The 22,437-nt window shown below is 32.6% G+C and overlaps 4 protein-coding genes across 4 annotated transcripts; all 4 read left to right on the forward strand.

Moving 5' to 3' along the window:
* The first annotated feature begins 4,986 nt into the window (after positions 1 to 4,986).
* On the forward strand, positions 4,987 to 7,525 carry LOC111026286 (gastrula zinc finger protein XlCGF57.1-like). Its single transcript, XM_022304338.1, has 7 exons — positions 4,987 to 5,169; positions 5,224 to 5,331; positions 5,395 to 5,511; positions 5,593 to 5,712; positions 5,777 to 5,866; positions 5,950 to 6,045; positions 7,311 to 7,525. Exons 1-7 carry the CDS (start codon positions 4,987 to 4,989, stop codon positions 7,335 to 7,337), a joined length of 741 nt encoding a protein of 246 aa, XP_022160030.1. The 3' UTR covers positions 7,338 to 7,525.
* Positions 7,526 to 9,371: 1,846 nt separating this feature from the next.
* On the forward strand, positions 9,372 to 11,539 carry LOC111026287 (zinc finger protein SNAI2-like). Its single transcript, XM_022304339.1, has 6 exons — positions 9,372 to 9,426; positions 9,488 to 9,507; positions 9,607 to 9,726; positions 9,791 to 9,880; positions 9,964 to 10,059; positions 11,325 to 11,539. The coding sequence occupies exons 1-6, from the start codon at positions 9,372 to 9,374 to the stop codon at positions 11,349 to 11,351; spliced, it is 408 nt and encodes a 135-aa protein (XP_022160031.1). The 3' UTR covers positions 11,352 to 11,539.
* Positions 11,540 to 13,238: 1,699 nt separating this feature from the next.
* On the forward strand, positions 13,239 to 13,948 carry LOC111026289. The gene is made up of 2 exons (XM_022304342.1): positions 13,239 to 13,597; positions 13,689 to 13,948. Exons 1-2 carry the CDS (start codon positions 13,286 to 13,288, stop codon positions 13,878 to 13,880), a joined length of 504 nt encoding a protein of 167 aa, XP_022160034.1. The 5' UTR covers positions 13,239 to 13,285; the 3' UTR covers positions 13,881 to 13,948.
* Positions 13,949 to 17,362: 3,414 nt separating this feature from the next.
* LOC111026291 lies at positions 17,363 to 18,371 on the forward strand. Its single transcript, XM_022304345.1, has one exon. The coding sequence runs from the start codon at positions 17,837 to 17,839 to the stop codon at positions 18,242 to 18,244; it is 408 nt and encodes a 135-aa protein (XP_022160037.1). The 5' UTR covers positions 17,363 to 17,836; the 3' UTR covers positions 18,245 to 18,371.
* The last annotated feature ends 4,066 nt before the right edge of the window (positions 18,372 to 22,437 follow it).

The following is a 22,437-nucleotide window of genomic DNA, read 5'->3' on the forward strand; positions in this document are numbered from 1 at the left end:
TTGTCCGACCCGAGCCAGGTTCATCGTCGGAGTGCCGCTTGATTTAAGTCTGCACCGACGACGGCCGACTCCCTAGCCTATATATGTATGTTAACCACATATTGATATTCCTATATTGTAAAGATAGGGTCCGGCATTAGCCCGACCACATACCCAAGTGCCTCCGATTGTGTCGACCCACTTAATTAAGTCTGGTCGACACAAATCGACACTTTACTCGACCCTATAAATTGTAACCATAATTATTTTACATATAGCAATAGAAACAATTGATTACTGAATACGACACTGTCTTTTTATTCACGACGCGGGTCGTCCAACCGGAAGCACCGTATCAACGACAAAAACAAAAAGCACACACAGACGTAGTATACAGACAAAGATGACATGTAAAGATGATGAACCGATGGAGACAACACGTATAGACGAGGAAAATCAATCACACCATGATGATGATGGTAATAAGAATTAATTGAAAAACGTTTATTTAATTTATATTTTCAAAATTTTTTCAGATGTTTTATTACACAAATTAAGGCAGAATATATTACGAGAAATTGAGCAATCGTTACAGCAGATAACATCAAGAGAACAACTACAACAGTTCAATAAAAAACTGGTTGCACCCATCCATGTTTCTATTGCTGCTTCAAAAATTGAAACTGTGCCTTTGAATCAAAAAAATAAGTTGGAAAGGGGTAAAATGAAACCACAAAAGAGAATTTTTGACGTAGGTCTACATTGAATTTTAATTCCGATACATTAATTTAGTGCAACTATTTTTTTTTTTATTAAAGGTGCCAAAAAACAAAGCAAATAAAGAAAACTAAATAGAATTAAAGATAAATTTGAATTATTAATTATTATGTACCATGTTCGGGTAATGAACTGTAAAAAAAATAGGTATTATTTTTTTGTTTTTTATTCTATTTATTTGTTTATGATTTTTATTGTTTTTTCTATTAATTTTATTTTTTTTATTTCTATTCTAATTGTTTTTTTTCAAAATCATTTAGCTTTAATCTCTTTAGGTCTAAATAGTGTAACGATGCAGAATTACCATTGTAATTAATTATAATGAAATATGTGTCGCCATCTATACACGCGCCAATGCGCGAACCAAAACTATTAAACACGCGCCGCCGTAACTACAGGAATACCTACTCATGCTACCAACTTGTCACTGTAACGACTTATTTAAGCACATTGAACGATGTAAGTTAAAGCTATACCACACTCTTAACACGCCAAACATATAAAGAAGTACCAAAGAAGTTGAATTAAGAAGAAAACACGTATTACATCCAGAAAACCAATGACACAATGATGCCCCATAGAGTGCGCGCCGTTACGCAGGTTTTCTGACCGTCAACACTTCCAGCGACTTTATGGAAAAGGACCACGACAGCCCGTAAAACTGTCATAACCATCATCTTCCCCAGAAGATTACACCCTAATTACATGTAGCCGCCCACAGGGTAGAGAATCTACAACATACAGAAACTTAATGAAAGTAACTACCTACTTTCATACATACAACACACCACCCGCAGTGCAAACATGGCATAAATATGCGCCAGCACGGTCAATGGAATCACCAGTTCAACTCATCAGATCGCATCGCATTGTATCGACACGCCATTTCAACTTACCGCCTTCTTAGTAGTGTGTAACTTCAAACCGCCATCTCCCGTATAGCCCTCTCCCTATACTCGCAGTGTGAGTGGTGGTACGCCTAAAAACGTACTGTTCAAGCCACTCACACTTAACAGTAGACGGAGAGGAAGATCCCCCCAACACTCTCGCTAGGTATCGGTGGTGGTACGCCTAAGAACGTACTGTTCAAGCCCCCGGTACCCAGTTGCAGTAGTCGTTGTTTGTCCCCGTTGCCGCCGCCGTCACGACAAGCGCGCCGCCGCGACCGGTAGACTCGCACCGCGTGTTACGATCTTCGCTACGCTGAGCGCCGTTATCACGCCGCGTGTCATATTATTATTGCCGCCGCCACTACGAGCGCGCCGCTGTAATCTCATATCAGTCCGTTGCCGTATCACCGTTGTTGTTGTCGCCGTTCACGTATCGCAGACGTATTGACGGTACGCACGCCAACCAACACATGATACCACATTGATACATATCAATATCATCAACCACGTTGGAACCAGTCGACGAGGAGAGTGCAGTACCTATACCCTGAGGACGAGTCAAGCCACCGCCCGGGAACATTTTTGTATCGTTGTCATCCAGCACCACCAGCAGAGTAGGCTGCCATTGGACACAACATACACATAGTCTGTCTCTTACTTTCACGGTCCACGTGAGTCTTTAAATATTATAATTTATCATCCCACATTTAAATAAAAACCATATCTGTAGCTCAACAGAGCATATGTATGTTAAAAGAAAATACTGTACAACAAAACTGAATAAATTAATTATTTTGAACTGAAATAAAATATCTGTAGCTCAACAGAGCATATATATAAATGAAAAGAATATATTGTAACACAATTAAATAAATATGATAATTCTTTTCAAAATGCAAGAATAAAAAAAAAACACTATATATTAAACAAAAACAACCGGTGTTTTGCATTCTTACAATAGGATGACAATTCCATATAATAACACTGCCACCCAAACGGCGATCCCCCTGGCAGGCGCAACAGCCGCCACCGCGATCGCGTCGGTCGCGAAAAACCGCGATCCCCGTGGCAGATAAAAATCGAATTGAAATTGACGGTACGCGACAACCAGAGCTCCGATCGAGCTGCGGTAACCACGAACGGGTTGGAGGCATCGCCCTGTTCCTCCACACGGAAATTCCGATAACTCCGGCGGATTTCAAGCCACGATCACCAGATTCGGGAATAAGGAACCTAAGGCACCTTCCGGAAAAGGTCCCACCAACAGAATTTTTTTTTCCTCCTGGCCTTCGCGACCCCGTTTTAGGTTAGGTAGCATGCCGTCCTCAGTGCCCGACAACTGGGACATGGAAAACAACCACGACCAAAACCCTCAACACAAGAGGAAACAAACGAGCTCTCCGACCATGGACACCCCGATCAAAAGGAAGACGCTCAAAATCCCAACCATTTCTAAAACACCAGCATCAACGAAATCACCGACCACCACAGACACTGCCGGTGCGCTCAGCGCAGCGACCAGAGCCACCGAATACGCCTGCGAGCTCGCACAAAGCCTCGCCGACGAATACTATAACGAAGATCTCATCGGCTCGTGCTTGTCAAAAGTCGCCAGAGCACTAGAACAGGTGATCAACGCCCTGAATCTCCTCTCCAAGGACCAACGCCCGCCACCGATCCCTCCGCTCCTAAATCGAAGGCCACATGCACTGAGGGCGCGGACTTGTGCGTTGTTGCGACCACAGCAAGGCACCACGGCTCAGAGCCTGGCCACACAGGGCACGACCCACCTGACCAGTTGGAACTCTTACGAGTCGCCTACAAGGAAAAGAGAAAAGAATAGCGACTAACCATCAGTCTCCCAGGCCAAAAGCTGGTCCGACCTGTGTGCAGCGGTGGATTCAGACCCATGGGGACTCCCGTACAGGGTCGTCACTAAGCACATAGGCCGGCACCGCCCGGGAATGGAAGCCAGAGGCAAGGAGGCGGAGATCGCAGATCACTTGTTTCCCAACCCACCGGCGACCGACTGGTCCCGCGTGCCTCTTACCCCGAGAGACGCCGACGAACACCCGCCAACAACGGAATTTACAGCGGCCGACCTACGCGTGGCAGCACGAGACTCCCACCTGGCAAGGCTACCGGACCGGATGGCATCCCGAACGAGGTCCTGGCGAAAGTCGTCCTCTTCAGGCCACAAGTGCTCCTCAACGCATTCAACAGATGCTTGCTCCACAGCACCTTCCCAGCTCGATGGAAGGAGTCCAGACTTGTGCTCCAGCACAAAGGCCCCGGAAAACCGGTATGTGAACCGTCCAGCTATAGGCCACTGTGTATGCTAGACTCGTCAGGCAAGCTTCTGGAGCGGCTCATCCCCTCGAGGATCGACGAGCACCTGGACAGCACTGGTCTCCGATCGCCAAATCAGAACGGCTTTCGACGCGGCCGGTCGACAGAGGACGCGATCGAGCGATTACTGGAGACGGCCCACGGCGCCGCCCTCGGGGCCGTTCAGCACCGAGACCTGTGCGTGGCAGTCTCTTTGGACGTAAAGAACGCCTTTAACACCGCTCCATGGAGAAGGATAGACGCCGCACTCCGCAGGAAAAACGTTCCTCCCTACCTCATACGGCTCATCAGGTCCTACCTCCAGGATCGGCACACACTGGTTGGTTGGACGCTTCTCCGGCGAAGCACCACGTGCGGCGTTCCCCAGGGCTCGGTCCTCGGACCAGCCCTCTGGAACGTATTTTATGACAATCTCCTCGACATGGAAATGCCCCACGGCGTTCAGCTAGTGGCGTTCGCGGATGACGTCTGCGTTCTGGGCATCTTGCGAAGCGGCGAGTCTGCCACTACGCTGATGAACCCGGTTCTCGGGGTGGTCGCAAACTGGATAAACACGAACGGCCTCCAACTAGCTCCAGCCAAAACCGAAGCAATAGTACTCACCAGGAAGCGCCTGTTCAACGACCCCGAGCTCATCGTCGAAGGTCAAGCGGTCCCCGTCAAACGGACCCTGCGATACCTCGGGGTCGAGTTCGACACGCGCTTGTTATTCACAACGCACGTTCACCAGGCATCGGCCAAGGCATCCGAGTCAGCGCTCGCCATAGGGAGACTGAAGCCCAACGTCGGCGGACCCTCGCAGAGCAAGAGAGTTCTCCTGGGAACAGTGGCCAACAGCAAGATGCTCTACGCGGCTGGAATCTGGGCCACCCAAGGCACCAAAACAGCAAAAAACCGGAATGAGATGGCAAGGGCACAGCGCACCGTCGCTATCAGCACAACGTGAGCCTACCGCACCGTATCGGCCGACGCGTCCTCACTGCTCGCGTCTATGGTTCCAGCTGACCTTGTGGCCAACGAGAGGGCCAGGATGCGTCAGCGTCTCGACGACCAGGACGACACGACGCCCAAAAGCGGCATCAAGGTGCAGGAAAGAGCCATCAGCATCAGAGCGTGGCAATCCAAATGGGACCGCTCTCCAAACGGCAGGCGAACGCACAGGCTGCTCCCCGATGTAGGTCGCTGGCTGTCAAGATATGTATCTTGCTCTGTCAATCATGCTTCATAGATTTGTGGAGAATATGGAAAAGATTTTTCCAAAGCATATAACTTGAAACGTCATCAAACAACTTCTTTGACTTGCAATCTTCAAAATAACATTGTTGAAAATAATTTTGTAAGTACAAAGTAATTTTATCAATTAAATTAATAACTTTTAATTTATAGTTACAATTTGTAGGCATGCTGTAAATGTTATAAAAAATTCAATCGTAGAGGTACTTTAGAACGGCATATAAAGATTCACCACACGTCCACAACGTTTAACGTTCAGAAGAACCCCAGTAAATATAAAAATGTAAATATAAATAGAGTTAAAATTTAACATATACAGGTATAATTCTATACCACTTAACAAGGATATTATTTTATGAAATAGATATGCGAATTATGTCAGAAAAACTTTGCTAGTCTTGATGGACTAAAACGCCATCAAAAAAGTGTACATCCAAAACGTGTTAAAGAAGGAAAACAATTTCTCCGTGTCCAACAATATTTTGTAAGTCAATATACTGTTAAATAAATGTAATTTTTTATGATTATTGATTTATAATATATAATAGGAATGTAATTACTGTAATAAAAAATTCCTGCGGAAAGACACCCTAATCCGTCATATTAAATGTGGTCACTTATTTGAATCAGATGTTTTTGTGAGTTAATAAATATTTCTCAATAAAATTATATTATTGATTACTTTTAAAATAATTGGGGTATATTTTGATGAATCATTTAGGAATGTTTTCATTGCTCGAGAAAATATGCTAGAAAAAATGATTTAGCAAATCATATCAGTGAATGTTTTAACTACAAGATTGCTGATTGTCCTAAGGTAATATTTTATACAACATGGTAATTACTAATTAGTATAATTTGCATGTGTTTTTCATAACGTTTTTCACCTGTGGAAATTGGATATTCTTTGATAGTAGATGAGTCAACTGATGTATCTGTTATGAAGTATATGGCATATTGTATAAGGTATTTCAGTAAATCTACAAATCAAATTCGTTATGAGTTTTTGGGCTTAGTTGTAGTTGAACGTGCAACTGCTGTAGCACTATATGATGGTACTATTGAATTTTTGAAGCAACTAAAGCTGAATCCCAAAAATATAATCGGGTTAGGTGTTGATGGCGCTAGTAATCTATGTGGTGTGAATCACTCACTTTTCACATTATTACGAGAAATATCTCCAAAAGTTCAATTAATTAAATGTGTTTGCCATTTCCTCAACACATGTTCTTCAAAGGCATCTGAAGTTCTACCTAGTCATATTGAATTTATGCTAAGAGAATCTGTTTCTTGGTTTTCTCATAGCCCTCTTCGTCAAATGGAGAACAGTAGACTATATGAGACAATTAATGGTGCAGAAAGTAAACAAAGGCGTTTAGTTAAACTATGTGCTACTCGTTTGCTGGCTTTTTACAATTGTATTAAAGTTATTCTCGACCAATGGCTTGAACTAAAAACATGTTTTCAATTGGCATCACAAAAAGAAAAGTGTTATAGTGCACGGACATTAAACGAAATGTACAAAGATGATACAAATTTGTTGTATTTTAATTTTTTGAAACCAATTTTAAAGTAAGTCACTGGTGTTAATATGCTATTTCAAAGCACCAATTAGGATATCACTAAAGTGTACGGAGATTTAAAATTACTTTTGATGTCTATAGTTAAACGAATCATAAGGCCGAATTTTCTTCGTGATGACATGTGTTCAGGTACTTTGCTAATTGGAGAAATTGATATAATATCAAAAGCATTAATAAACCCACTTGCGATCTTACCTATAGACGCTGTAGATTTTGTCTTTGCATTTATAGAGCTTGCTAACAAAAAAATTGTATAACCAGAGGCTTTAAAAGCAGTTCAAAATCGTTGCTTAAAATTTTTGATATGCCTTTGCGAAGAACTGCTGAAACGACTACCACATAACATAAAAACCATTGAAAAACTACGGTATTTTGATCCCAAAATGGTTCTTTCATCTATTTCACCTAGATTTAGTGATCTTCCGCTTGAGATTTTAAGTATATAAAAGTTAATACAAGTATTTATATTTAATAATTTATAATTTTTGATATTTTGTAGGATGCAATACAGATATGGAAGTCTTAGAAACACAATGGAGAAATCTAACATGTTTAAGATACGCCGATATTTGTAATTCATCAACCCCTATTGATGAAAAAAGTACTCAAGAGTTTTGGATAGATATTTTGAATATTCGAGATAATGGAGATGAAAAAAAATTTGAGGACTTGGCTCTATTTGTATTGCAAATACTTTCCTTACCATTATCAAATGCTATTGTAGAACGAGTATTTAGTGTTATGAATTGTGTTAAATGCAAATCAAGAAATCGAATGCAAGTCGATATGCTGCAAGCAATTCTCAGAATCAGGCTTAATCTTAATGTAAGTAAATTATAGTTACTTGGTAAAGATAATACATTTTATTGAAATTATTTATATATTATTATTTTTTTATTTCAATACGATTTATAAGGCCAGTAAAATATGCTGTAAAAACTTCAAACCAACAGAAACAATGTTTCATAAGTTTACATCTGATATGTACGATTCACCAAAAATAAATACATCAGAAAGTGTGGATTCGGCGATAGCATTAGATGATGTTATGGACATTTTTATAAGTGAAGATGCCCAGGAAATTAATTTATATGATGTTTTTTATTAATTAATGACTTATTGCATTTATTGTAATACGTGGTGCATAATGCTCAATACAATTTATACACAGTATGATTGTATAATGATATTTTATTTTGTTAAATTAGTATTATTATGTAGTAAGTAACTATATAAAATCTGATTATATTTTTATGTATATTTAAATTTATGAATAAAAGATAATAAGAGTTTTAATTTCATTTTTAAGACTTAATGGTACTGATAATTTTATATTGTTTTGTTATTTCTATATTTGTTAATACATTTTAACCATGTGATATTTTTTATTTTTTAAAAAAATGTTCAAAGGCTGAGAACAATTAATAAAGTTATAAATTCTATACATTGATTATTTTAATAAACAACTTCCAGTTATGTTATGTTTTCATAAATAAAATACACAGATATCTTTGCGATTTGCTTAATGCCATTTATATATTAATGTATACAAAATATATTATGCAAAGTTAAAAATTATTAGTTAAAAAACAAAAATAATTTAATAGTTATGTACAAATGTATTAATTATTAAATTAAATATTGACATTGGCTAGTTTGAACTATCTATTTGATCAAATCGAATGTCTATTTTGGGCGACTTGAACACGCTCTATTGGCGATGCGGCTCAAACATTATCTGGCAATCCTGACAGATACTACTAATTACTGGTGTACTACATTAGTATTAATTAAATGTGTTTGCCATTTCCTCAACACATGTTCTTCAAAGGCATCTGAAGTTCTACCTAGTCATATTGAATTTATGCTAAGAGAATCTGTTTCTTGGTTTTCTCATAGCCCTCTTCGTCAAATGGAGAACAGTAGACTATATGAGACAATTAATGGTGCAGAAAGTAAACAAAGGCGTTTAGTTAAACTATGTGCTACTCGTTTGCTGGCTTTTTACAATTGTATTAAAGTTATTCTCGACCAATGGCTTGAACTAAAAACATGTTTTCAATTGGCATCACAAAAAGAAAAGTGTTATAGTGCACGGACATTAAACGAAATGTACAAAGATGATACAAATTTGTTGTATTTTAATTTTTTGAAACCAATTTTAAAGTAAGTCACTGGTGTTAATATGCTATTTCAAAGCACCAATTAGGATATCACTAAAGTGTACGGAGATTTAAAATTACTTTTGATGTCTATAGTTAAACGAATCATAAGGCCGAATTTTCTTCGTGATGACATGTGTTCAGGTACTTTGCTAATTGGAGAAATTGATATAATATCAAAAGCATTAATAAACCCACTTGCGATCTTACCTATAGACGCTGTAGATTTTGTCTTTGCATTTATAGAGCTTGCTAACAAAAAAATTGTATAACCAGAGGCTTTAAAAGCAGTTCAAAATCGTTGCTTAAAATTTTTGATATGCCTTTGCGAAGAACTGCTGAAACGACTACCACATAACATAAAAACCATTGAAAAACTACGGTATTTTGATCCCAAAATGGTTCTTTCATCTATTTCACCTAGATTTAGTGATCTTCCGCTTGAGATTTTAAGTATATAAAAGTTAATACAAGTATTTATATTTAATAATTTATAATTTTTGATATTTTGTAGGATGCAATACAGATATGGAAGTCTTAGAAACACAATGGAGAAATCTAACATGTTTTAAAATTTAACATATACAGGTATAATTCTATACCACTTAACAAGGATATTATTTTATGAAATAGATATGCGAATTATGTCAGAAAAACTTTGCTAGTCTTGATGGACTAAAACGCCATCAAAAAAGTGTACATCCAAAACGTGTTAAAGAAGGAAAACAATTTCTCCGTGTCCAACAATATTTTGTAAGTCAATATACTGTTAAATAAATGTAATTTTTTATGATTATTGATTTATAATATATAATAGGAATGTAATTACTGTAATAAAAAATTCCTGCGGAAAGACACCCTAATCCGTCATATTAAATGTGGTCACTTATTTGAATCAGATGTTTTTGTGAGTTAATAAATATTTCTCAATAAAATTATATTATTGATTACTTTTAAAATAATTGGGGTATATTTTGATGAATCATTTAGGAATGTTTTCATTGCTCGAGAAAATATGCTAGAAAAAATGATTTAGCAAATCATATCAGTGAATGTTTTAACTACAAGATTGCTGATTGTCCTAAGGTAATATTTTATACAACATGGTAATTACTAATTAGTATAATTTGCATGTGTTTTTCATAACGTTTTTCACCTGTGGAAATTGGATATTCTTTGATAGTAGATGAGTCAACTGATGTATCTGTTATGAAGTATATGGCATATTGTATAAGGTATTTCAGTAAATCTACAAATCAAATTCGTTATGAGTTTTTGGGCTTAGTTGTAGTTGAACGTGCAACTGCTGTAGCACTATATGATGGTACTATTGAATTTTTGAAGCAACTAAAGCTGAATCCCAAAAATATAATCGGGTTAGGTGTTGATGGCGCTAGTAATCTATGTGGTGTGAATCACTCACTTTTCACATTATTACGAGAAATATCTCCAAAAGTTCAATTAATTAAATGTGTTTGCCATTTCCTCAACACATGTTCTTCAAAGGCATCTGAAGTTCTACCTAGTCATATTGAATTTATGCTAAGAGAATCTGTTTCTTGGTTTTCTCATAGCCCTCTTCGTCAAATGGAGAACAGTAGACTATATGAGACAATTAATGGTGCAGAAAGTAAACAAAGGCGTTTAGTTAAACTATGTGCTACTCGTTTGCTGGCTTTTTACAATTGTATTAAAGTTATTCTCGACCAATGGCTTGAACTAAAAACATGTTTTCAATTGGCATCACAAAAAGAAAAGTGTTATAGTGCACGGACATTAAACGAAATGTACAAAGATGATACAAATTTGTTGTATTTTAATTTTTTGAAACCAATTTTAAAGTAAGTCACTGGTGTTAATATGCTATTTCAAAGCACCAATTAGGATATCACTAAAGTGTACGGAGATTTAAAATTACTTTTGATGTCTATAGTTAAACGAATCATAAGGCCGAATTTTCTTCGTGATGACATGTGTTCAGGTACTTTGCTAATTGGAGAAATTGATATAATATCAAAAGCATTAATAAACCCACTTGCGATCTTACCTATAGACGCTGTAGATTTTGTCTTTGCATTTATAGAGCTTGCTAACAAAAAAATTGTATAACCAGAGGCTTTAAAAGCAGTTCAAAATCGTTGCTTAAAATTTTTGATATGCCTTTGCGAAGAACTGCTGAAACGACTACCACATAACATAAAAACCATTGAAAAACTACGGTATTTTGATCCCAAAATGGTTCTTTCATCTATTTCACCTAGATTTAGTGATCTTCCGCTTGAGATTTTAAGTATATAAAAGTTAATACAAGTATTTATATTTAATAATTTATAATTTTTGATATTTTGTAGGATGCAATACAGATATGGAAGTCTTAGAAACACAATGGAGAAATCTAACATGTTTAAGATACGCCGATATTTGTAATTCATCAACCCCTATTGATGAAAAAAGTACTCAAGAGTTTTGGATAGATATTTTGAATATTCGAGATAATGGAGATGAAAAAAAATTTGAGGACTTGGCTCTATTTGTATTGCAAATACTTTCCTTACCATTATCAAATGCTATTGTAGAACGAGTATTTAGTGTTATGAATTGTGTTAAATGCAAATCAAGAAATCGAATGCAAGTCGATATGCTGCAAGCAATTCTCAGAATCAGGCTTAATCTTAATGTAAGTAAATTATAGTTACTTGGTAAAGATAATACATTTTATTGAAATTATTTATATATTATTATTTTTTTATTTCAATACGATTTATAAGGCCAGTAAAATATGCTGTAAAAACTTCAAACCAACAGAAACAATGTTTCATAAGTTTACATCTGATATGTACGATTCACCAAAAATAAATACATCAGAAAGTGTGGATTCGGCGATAGCATTAGATGATGTTATGGACATTTTTATAAGTGAAGATGCCCAGGAAATTAATTTATATGATGTTTTTTATTAATTAATGACTTATTGCATTTATTGTAATACGTGGTGCATAATGCTCAATACAATTTATACACAGTATGATTGTATAATGATATTTTATTTTGTTAAATTAGTATTATTATGTAGTAAGTAACTATATAAAATCTGATTATATTTTTATGTATATTTAAATTTATGAATAAAAGATAATAAGAGTTTTAATTTCATTTTTAAGACTTAATGGTACTGATAATTTTATATTGTTTTGTTATTTCTATATTTGTTAATACATTTTAACCATGTGATATTTTTTATTTTTTAAAAAAATGTTCAAAGGCTGAGAACAATTAATAAAGTTATAAATTCTATACATTGATTATTTTAATAAACAACTTCCAGTTATGTTATGTTTTCATAAATAAAATACACAGATATCTTTGCGATTTGCTTAATGCCATTTATATATTAATGTATACAAAATATATTATGCAAAGTTAAAAATTATTAGTTAAAAAACAAAAATAATTTAATAGTTATGTACAAATGTATTAATTATTAAATTAAATATTGACATTGGCTAGTTTGAACTATCTATTTGATCAAATCGAATGTCTATTTTGGGCGACTTGAACACGCTCTATTGGCGATGCGGCTCAAACATTATCTGGCAATCCTGACAGATACTACTAATTACTGGTGTACTACATTAGTACCGTATTTTGGGGATACTTTGCACCATACTTGGTAACATTGCACCAAAAAAAAAAAAAGTAATTTTACAAAATATCTCGTTAACAACTAATGATAGAAAAATATAAATGTTATCATTTTGTTCCTGATACTGTTAAATATCTTTGGAAATAGTTCTAACTTCAATATGTCGATTTCCCTCCAAAACGCCTACTCTTGATAACAGCTTATCACAAATACACAAAAACAACGCTCGGGAAAATTGTGCCTGTTCGTCAACTCAAATTTTAATTTCACAGGTAAATTTTTTTTTATTCTATCAGAAATATTATAAGCATTAAGAATATGTATGATATTAAGTTCAATTCAACTTTTTTTCATAGCTATAAAAATTTTTGTGAAAAAAAATCAAAATTGTCTAATTTCTGCTCAACTTTGCACCACAATACGATTGGTGCAAAGTAACACAATTATAATGTAATATACAGAACAATAATAGATATTTGTTTTTTAGGATGCCCAAGGTACACAAAAGAGCAGTTGGCTCACGACATTATCATGATTACACAGAGGAGACACTAAATAAATGTCTCAGTGATATTAAAAATAAGGTAATGACACAAAGAAATGCAGCAAAAGCANTATTTATATTTAATAATTTATAATTTTTGATATTTTGTAGGATGCAATACAGATATGGAAGTCTTAGAAACACAATGGAGAAATCTAACATGTTTAAGATACGCCGATATTTGTAATTCATCAACCCCTATTGATGAAAAAAGTACTCAAGAGTTTTGGATAGATATTTTGAATATTCGAGATAATGGAGATGAAAAAAAATTTGAGGACTTGGCTCTATTTGTATTGCAAATACTTTCCTTACCATTATCAAATGCTATTGTAGAACGAGTATTTAGTGTTATGAATTGTGTTAAATGCAAATCAAGAAATCGAATGCAAGTCGATATGCTGCAAGCAATTCTCAGAATCAGGCTTAATCTTAATGTAAGTAAATTATAGTTACTTGGTAAAGATAATACATTTTATTGAAATTATTTATATATTATTATTTTTTTATTTCAATACGATTTATAAGGCCAGTAAAATATGCTGTAAAAACTTCAAACCAACAGAAACAATGTTTCATAAGTTTACATCTGATATGTACGATTCACCAAAAATAAATACATCAGAAAGTGTGGATTCGGCGATAGCATTAGATGATGTTATGGACATTTTTATAAGTGAAGATGCCCAGGAAATTAATTTATATGATGTTTTTTATTAATTAATGACTTATTGCATTTATTGTAATACGTGGTGCATAATGCTCAATACAATTTATACACAGTATGATTGTATAATGATATTTTATTTTGTTAAATTAGTATTATTATGTAGTAAGTAACTATATAAAATCTGATTATATTTTTATGTATATTTAAATTTATGAATAAAAGATAATAAGAGTATTAATTTCATTTTTAAGACTTAATGGTACTGATAATTTTATATTGTTTTGTTATTTCTATATTTGTTAATACATTTTAACCATGTGATATTTTTTATTTTTTAAAAAAATGTTCAAAGGCTGAGAACAATTAATAAAGTTATAAATTCTATACATTGATTATTTTAATAAACAACTTCCAGTTATGTTATGTTTTCATAAATAAAATACACAGATATCTTTGCGATTTGCTTAATGCCATTTATATATTAATGTATACAAAATATATTATGCAAAGTTAAAAATTATTAGTTAAAAAACAAAAATAATTTAATAGTTATGTACAAATGTATTAATTATTAAATTAAATATTGACATTGGCTAGTTTGAACTATCTATTTGATCAAATCGAATGTCTATTTTGGGCGACTTGAACACGCTCTATTGGCGATGCGGCTCAAACATTATCTGGCAATCCTGACAGATACTACTAATTACTGGTGTACTACATTAGTATTATAAACTTGATAAATTTCACATTTTCACAATAATAATATCATAATAAATAATATTTTGTGCCTTTAAATTTGAATAAAAATAAATACGGGCCGGTCAGCGATCACTATTACAAGTTCTCAGTAGTAGATATTAAGATTATATTATTATTTTTGGGAGCAATAGTAATAGCCATTGATGAATTAATTTATTTTATCAAACAATATAAAAGTATAAATTTCGAAAAAAAAAATTGTTCACATTAATTCTATGATATTATATGCATATAATTAATGTTCTTATAGCTTAAATATGCGAATTTGTACAAAAAATCACGAAATATTCAAAATTATGCAACAAACATTTTTGTATTTGTAATATCCATATACTTACTATGAATTAAATTTGTATCGAATTAGATTTTCAATATGCACTTTCTAAACAAATATGCAAATGCTTAAAGTTCCGAGCCTTGGTAAGACTAATAACATACTTACATACCTATACTTTCATATTATGTTTGAATCAACTTAATATTAAATATGTATATCATTTCTAAACGCTGCAAAATGACAACATTGATTTCAAAAACTTGTATGATTAAACCTGGCGTTCAACATAATGTTGAATGATGCATATAAAATCAAACAGATTTTGAAAGAACATCACCTTTTCACAACATAAAGATATGATCAATCTAATATTAAATTATAATAACTAGGGCTTGGATGTTGTTACACTAATTTTATTAAAATTAATAATTCATTCATAAAAGACTAAAGGTTATGGCTAGACTTAGAGACTTAAAAGCTTTAAACACAAACATATACGCATAAAAATATGAGCAAATATGTATACTCTAGAAGTCTAGAACAAGACCATTTTGACTGAATTTATTAAAAATGTATTTAATTATTATTAATGTATTATCAATTTTTCCTTTTTTTTTAAAAATAATTGTACCTATTGCTCCAATGGCTTGAGCAAAAACAAAAAACGATAGGCCCATGGAGGGTTTAACATCTGTAGCATGGATAGTCCTAATCATGACATCAAACATAATTATCAAGTATTTTAAATATGTCAATTGCACCAGTAAAAATTATCGTAATATATTCTGAATGGTGAATAAGGTTAGGTTTTACTGGTTTTAGACCGGGATTGAACATTTTTAGAAGCGTTTTCAGTCTGGATTTAGGACAATTTTAAGACTTTTAATTTAATTTTAATAAATAAATATAGATTTGAAATGTGTACAATTTTCATATAAGAAAGGATATAAAGACAAATAATTGTTAAACCATTTACTACATTTTAGTATATTCAAATAAGCAAGGAATATGCAAGATATGCATGGTAAAATACATTTTAAAGAAAATTCATTATTTCTGAAAGACTATCAATTTTAAAACTTAATTTAGTATTAATAAATGTGAATACATTTGAACTGTGTACAATTTTGATATGTAAGGATCAATATTCACTAATAAAATGATACATTATTGTCGTCATTTAGTAAATTTTAATATGCTACATTACTACAATGATTGAGCTATTAAGTTATGTATGGTAAACTAAATTTAAAAGGAAATTCATTATTCGTTAATATCCAATAAAGGTAGGTATCTAAAGAAATATAGAATTTAAGAAAGTCAGCAGTTTAATAAATGCCTAATAAAAACATACTTCACAATTTAAACTTAGTGAACATTGTTCGTACAAGAGGTGCAATCGAATAATAAATTATATGAATATTTACTATTTAGCTATACTATTTTTTACATTATTAAATGAGACTAAAGTTTAAACAAATTACTTAAAAAAGTATTCATATGCTCAAATTGATTAAAAATAGTTGGTTTTGTGCAAATAATAACCTTGTAAAATATAACTACAGTCCTTTAAAAAGTTTTTAAAAAGTTATATCAATATAGGTACCAACTATTTGTTTAAAACACTCGCATACTTTAATTTTCAACAAGTGTATACTCAATACAATATAATACTATATAATTATGACTGCCATTTTACTTGCGGAATTTTGGTACACGCCAGAGGTTTAAATGAGGTCAATCGTCTTCTAAAGGTATTGGTATACACTATTAATTAATGAGACCAATGTTTAAACAAATTAGTAGAAAATAATTATTAGCAAAATAGCAAATCTAAATATAAGTATCTAAAATATTCTGATTTGTTCTACTTTTCATTATGATATCATTATGGAGAATAATATGATTTAATAAAAACAATGATGTCACATTAGAAAACTTAGGAAATTAAGAATAAACTTGTTGTGATGAAAAAGCTAATTTGAAATCCTAGATAGGTACAATAATGAATAATGACTTTTAGATAAATTGAAGAATAATTTTAATGAATATAATGACGACAATGAAATTTAAAAATGTCTTATTCAAAATGGTTCAACTTGTCTACATTTCAAGAATTTAAAAAATGTTTTAATTCTTAAAAAAGTAACCTAACCTAATATTTTTCTTTTATTTAAGTTTTACTACATGTAAGTCCATGTATATTTCATATTGTTATATAAAATTTGTTGAAGACAGTTATGTATTTTTTTGTTAAGCTTCAATGTCCAATGTTTTTTCTTTATATTATGTTTTTACCTACACGGTTACATGTAAATCCATGTATATTTCAAATACCTAATATTAATATTATTAAATATTTTGTGGAATATTAAAATATATTTTTTTGTTAAGCCTTGTGTTTTTATTTTATATTATGTTTTACACGGCAACATAATATCTACAAGAATTTATATACAAGACGTATACAACCATTTAGTCTTATCAGTTCAGTTATGCTTATCATAATATCAACCACTAATTAAATAAATAAATAACATATTTTTAAGCATACTTAAAAATTGTTTAAAAAGATACACATGTCATAATTATTGCTAATGCACAGTGCATAGTGTATACACTCAGAGTCCGGAGATTCTACACTCCTTACATTCTTGCGCTACGCCGCTAGTCGCTCCTATACCTTATTTTATTATTCCTGTTTGTATAAACATCTACAAGAAGTTGCTCCTAATTCAGTTTTAGAGTACTTTAATAATAATTTGCATGATTTAAGGAATGAATGGGTAACAGGTTTAACTAGCAGTAATGGGAACTTTATGAATTTAACAAACAATAGATTAGAAAATTTTAATAGTAAATTAAAAAGTGTAATTCCTATTTTTTTCAAATTTGGAAACATTTGTCGAAAAATTATTTGTTGTTATTGGATATTTAAGATTAGAAAGGGATAAAAATGCACTGAAAATGGTTCAAAAACAACCAACTACTAGTTTACAAAATCCAGAATTAGTTAAATATTTTAATCTTTTAACACTTTATGCATTTGAATTTCTTAATAAACAATTTCTCAGTAAAGTATCCTTTAATCAAAATACAACCGAAAAAACATGTAATTGTCAATTTTTCATGGCAATGAGATTGCCATGCTGTCATATATTTGAATATCGACAAAAATCAAGTTTTCCTTTGTATGATTCAACGCTATGTGATAAACGATGGTCAAGAGAATTCTACTACAGATCACAAAGAGCTTTAAAAACAGCCATAGTCAATTCTGAATGTAATGAACAATATGATGTGGAAATAAATGTTGAACCACGTATAGAACAGATTAAATCAAAAAAACCAAAAAGTAGTCATGAGAAATTTTGAAAGGCATCTCTTTGTACTACTAAAATTGCTGAGCTTATTTCATATACATCCAATGTCCATTTTGATAGAAAATTTGAACAACTTAATTTACTGTTAAGAAGCTGGAGTGATGGGAAAGAGATTTCAATTACAGTTATTGATGGTATAAAAGTTCAATACTACTACTACTATTATAATATTAATATAAGGATATAGGAAGGGCCTTGATTATAAATAAAATAAACCATTATACCTTATAGATTGATATTTTTGAAACTATTTAATTTCATTATAATTTATAATTATACATTTTTTCATTTATTTTTAAAAATATTTTTCTCGACCACTGAGTACCAGAATACCTACCCATCTTAAAATACTAACAGTGCTTGTTAAAAATAACTTGCTTAGAAGATAAATACCAAACAACTATTTTGACTAAACATATTAGTTTTGTATTTTTTATTTTAGGTATTTATTTGTTTCTATAACTTTGAAAAAATATTTTGACTGATTTTAAAAAAATAATAGTTATATAATAGTGGCATTTGCTTCTAATTTAATGAAATAAATATCTAAAAGCTTACCTATACAAATATTATTTATTAAATGTGAACTTTTTAATGTTTTATGTTTTCTTATGGATACATCAAGGCAATAATGAAAAAATAGAAAAGACAGTGGACATTGACAATATTAATGATGATGATGATACCATTGTGTCCAATGGTAAAATATTAAATAATAATTTAAATGGTAAATAAAACATAACTAATTAATCAATCAAAAACATTATACTGCATTTAGGAGTTATTTTAACATTGTCATTTGTCTTTATATATTCTTTAACATAATTATCCACCAAATGTATGGTAAATATTATGGCAATTATTTTGACTAAACATTTTAGTTTTATATTTTTTATCTTAGATATTTATTTATTTCTATAACTGTGACCGTTCGACAATTTGCCTAGACAAATTGATCGTCGAACGTCATGTGGTCGCCCGTTTGACAAGGTCGCCAACTACGAACCGAGGCCCAAAAGACCGGAGCATCGTGGATTTTGTATATATATAATAAACGAACACGAAATGTAAAAAAGAATCTATTGTTTTTATTGATTTTTTTTGTGTTGGAATTATTTTGACGCCGAGAGAGCCGAACGGCATAAAACTCGGACAAAGAAAAAGTATAATATGTATTTTGACAGTCGTCGTACATATGACTATGCCACCGATTACAATAATAAATTATGAAAATGATACTACAAAACGCTCGTCGTAGACGCCGAGGTAAACATTCAGCGGCGTAGGTATCATCGGGCAAAGCAGGGCAGTGCCCTGGGGCCCCTAGAGCTTAGGGGCCTTCAGAGCTTTGGTAAGTTTTAAAAATACATCCGTAAAATAATTGAAATAAAATTGAAAAAAAGGTTGGATATTTTTAATATGATAATTGAATATTAGAAATTTAATATGAACATTATATACCTATAAATACACACAATATGCAATGATCGGTGTTCGACTACGGAGTAATCGTTATCTTATCGCACAACGGCCACCAAGGTTTGTAATTAATATTAAAGACGATTGGGACGTACATAGGAATTTCCGCGTACATTTTTATAATATATTGTGAATCTGAAGTCACATTGAAAAAATTAAATCCGACAAGATGGTCTGGTAGGATAAAAACAATAACTGCAGATAAACTCTGGTTTTTTGATATTATTAAATCTCTATCTGAAATAGCTCTTAACTCAAAAAATGTTGACGAACGCAATGAAGCAGATAATATTAAAAAAAAAAATGTTTAAATTTGAATTTGTGTTGCTTTGTGAATGCATGTACCATGTTTTAAACAACATAAATTATTATGCATCCAAAATTTTACAAAAAGTTGATATCGATTTGGATCAAGCAAGTAACGTTTTAGAAGAGACTAAAGACAAATTGAAAATGTACAGAAATGACTTTGAATCATTTTACAATAAGGCCACAGAAACTGCAAGAAAATATGATATTGATCTTCATGTTCAAGTAAAACCGCAAAGCAAAATTAAAAAACACTTTGACGGATTAGCTTCTGATCACCGATTTGGTAACAGAGAAGAGATATTTAAAATAACCGTTTTTAATAATATATTGGACATAATTATCACTCAATTAAATACACGTTTTATTGGTATGAGTAAAGTCAACAAAATATTTGATTTTTAAACTCCAAAAGTATTACGTAGCATTGACGAAAGAACTCTGTTGCAAAAATGTGATCAGTTTCAAAGCAAGTATTCGGATGTAATAGGACCAAATTTTTCGCTCCAGTTTCTCAATGTTTACCATCTAACTTTTCCTGAATTAACTGAGACGTGTAATGTTTACCAGTTATGCAAGGATATAATAACCAAATTTGGAGTGATGGAATGTGACATAACAGAAGTGTTCATGGCAATTTTACTATTTTATACCATTCCTGTAACTTCAGCAGGAGCTGAAAGATCATTCAGCAAACAAAAAATAATCAAAAATTATCTTAGAAATAGTACCGGACAAGATCGACTCAAATATTTATCATTGATTGCAGTTGAAAACAAGGCAGTTTCAAAATTGGATTTAAGTGAAGTGATAGATCAATTTGCTAATATTAGCTCGTAAAAGATTATAAATTAGATTTTATAGCCTTTATTTGATTTGATTAGATAGAATTAATAAATTAATAATGATAAAATGTTAATGTTTAAAATTTGTTTTAGTAATTAAATGGATTTCCTTTTTATTTTGAGTATCAATTTATTATCTGTTTATTATTTTTATTAATGGTTTTATAGAGGTAGGTATTTATATTTTTAACAACAATATAACGTATAATGTTGTTTTTCCTACATATATAATTAAGGAGCCTAATTTATTAATTGCCCCGGGGCCTATTCCCATCTTGTTACGCCACTGTATACATTACATATTTTTTCTAGGTATACATACCATTATATTTCTATATACATAAAAGGAACAAAAAAAATAATTACATACCAGCCAAAAATCCACACACCAACATAGTTAAACAAAAAAACATTCCACTCATCATCCGATCCACCGACGGTAATCCGCCGCAGAAACGATTTAGTGGATCACACTCCATTTTTAAGCCTTACACAATATATGGAAAAAAAAACTCGGACGCAGGCTTTTGGTTGCCGGAGACGTCCGTCCAGGTCGGAGGGCAAGAAGAGAAGGAAAAAAAAAATGCTGGGTGTGCAGTATGGTAGGTGGGCAGCGGTTATCGTCACGGCATAGGGCTTCCTTATGAATAACGGCTGCGGCGACGGTTCAATAGTACAAATTCGACAAAACATTATGCGTATATATATATATTATACGTATACCAAGGATATACGTGCAGTGGTAATTTGGTAGTTGATATAAATAATTAGGACAGACGTAATTTGCATTACACGTCACATAACTTTGAAAAAATATTATGACTGATTTTCAAATAATTATAGTTATATAATAGTGGCATGAATTTCTAACTGAATAAAATAAATATCTAAAGCTTACCTATACAAATATTATTAAATATAATGTTAATTAAATGTGTCTTTTTTAATTTAATTTTTTTAATATTATATGTTTTTTATGTATACTTTGTAACGAGACAAGATCGCGTAGCATGCCAGTGTCGCGCTCTTGTGTATTGCGTCGGCGTAACTCGCGGTAAACTTCTAAGACGGGCCGCCATACAACATAGATGGCGCGCAGTCATCACGGCATTTACAAACACTTTTTTAATTATCTATTTTATTTTATACAACCATCAAATTACACTTAGGCTCAAACACCAAGTACTAACAACAAGTCAAGACCCTGAAGAAAAATACAAAAATCAGTAACACATGAAAAATCATCATTAGACATATAAAAATCCAAAAAGCAGTACGTAAAAAAACCAATGACCAGCGATCCTAAACATACAGATAAAGGCATCATAGACACCGTCGCGACCACCTATCTTCCCCTTGTTTTCCCGTAGCTGGTAGAAGGGTCATCGGAAGGTGTTATACCTTCATACGGTGATCTCCAAACCATTATAGCTACCGACTACCGAGTAACTTGGTCTCGACGAACCGTGGTGCCTTCTTGGTGTTTACTCCAAGGCAGGAGCAACACTCGGTTGAACGGGGCAAATATCGTATGTTCTACTAACATCCTAGA

This window comes from Myzus persicae, unplaced genomic scaffold, assembly GCF_001856785.1.
Source record: "Myzus persicae strain clone G006 unplaced genomic scaffold, MPER_G0061.0, whole genome shotgun sequence".
Lineage (NCBI taxonomy): Eukaryota > Metazoa > Arthropoda > Insecta > Hemiptera > Aphididae > Myzus > Myzus persicae.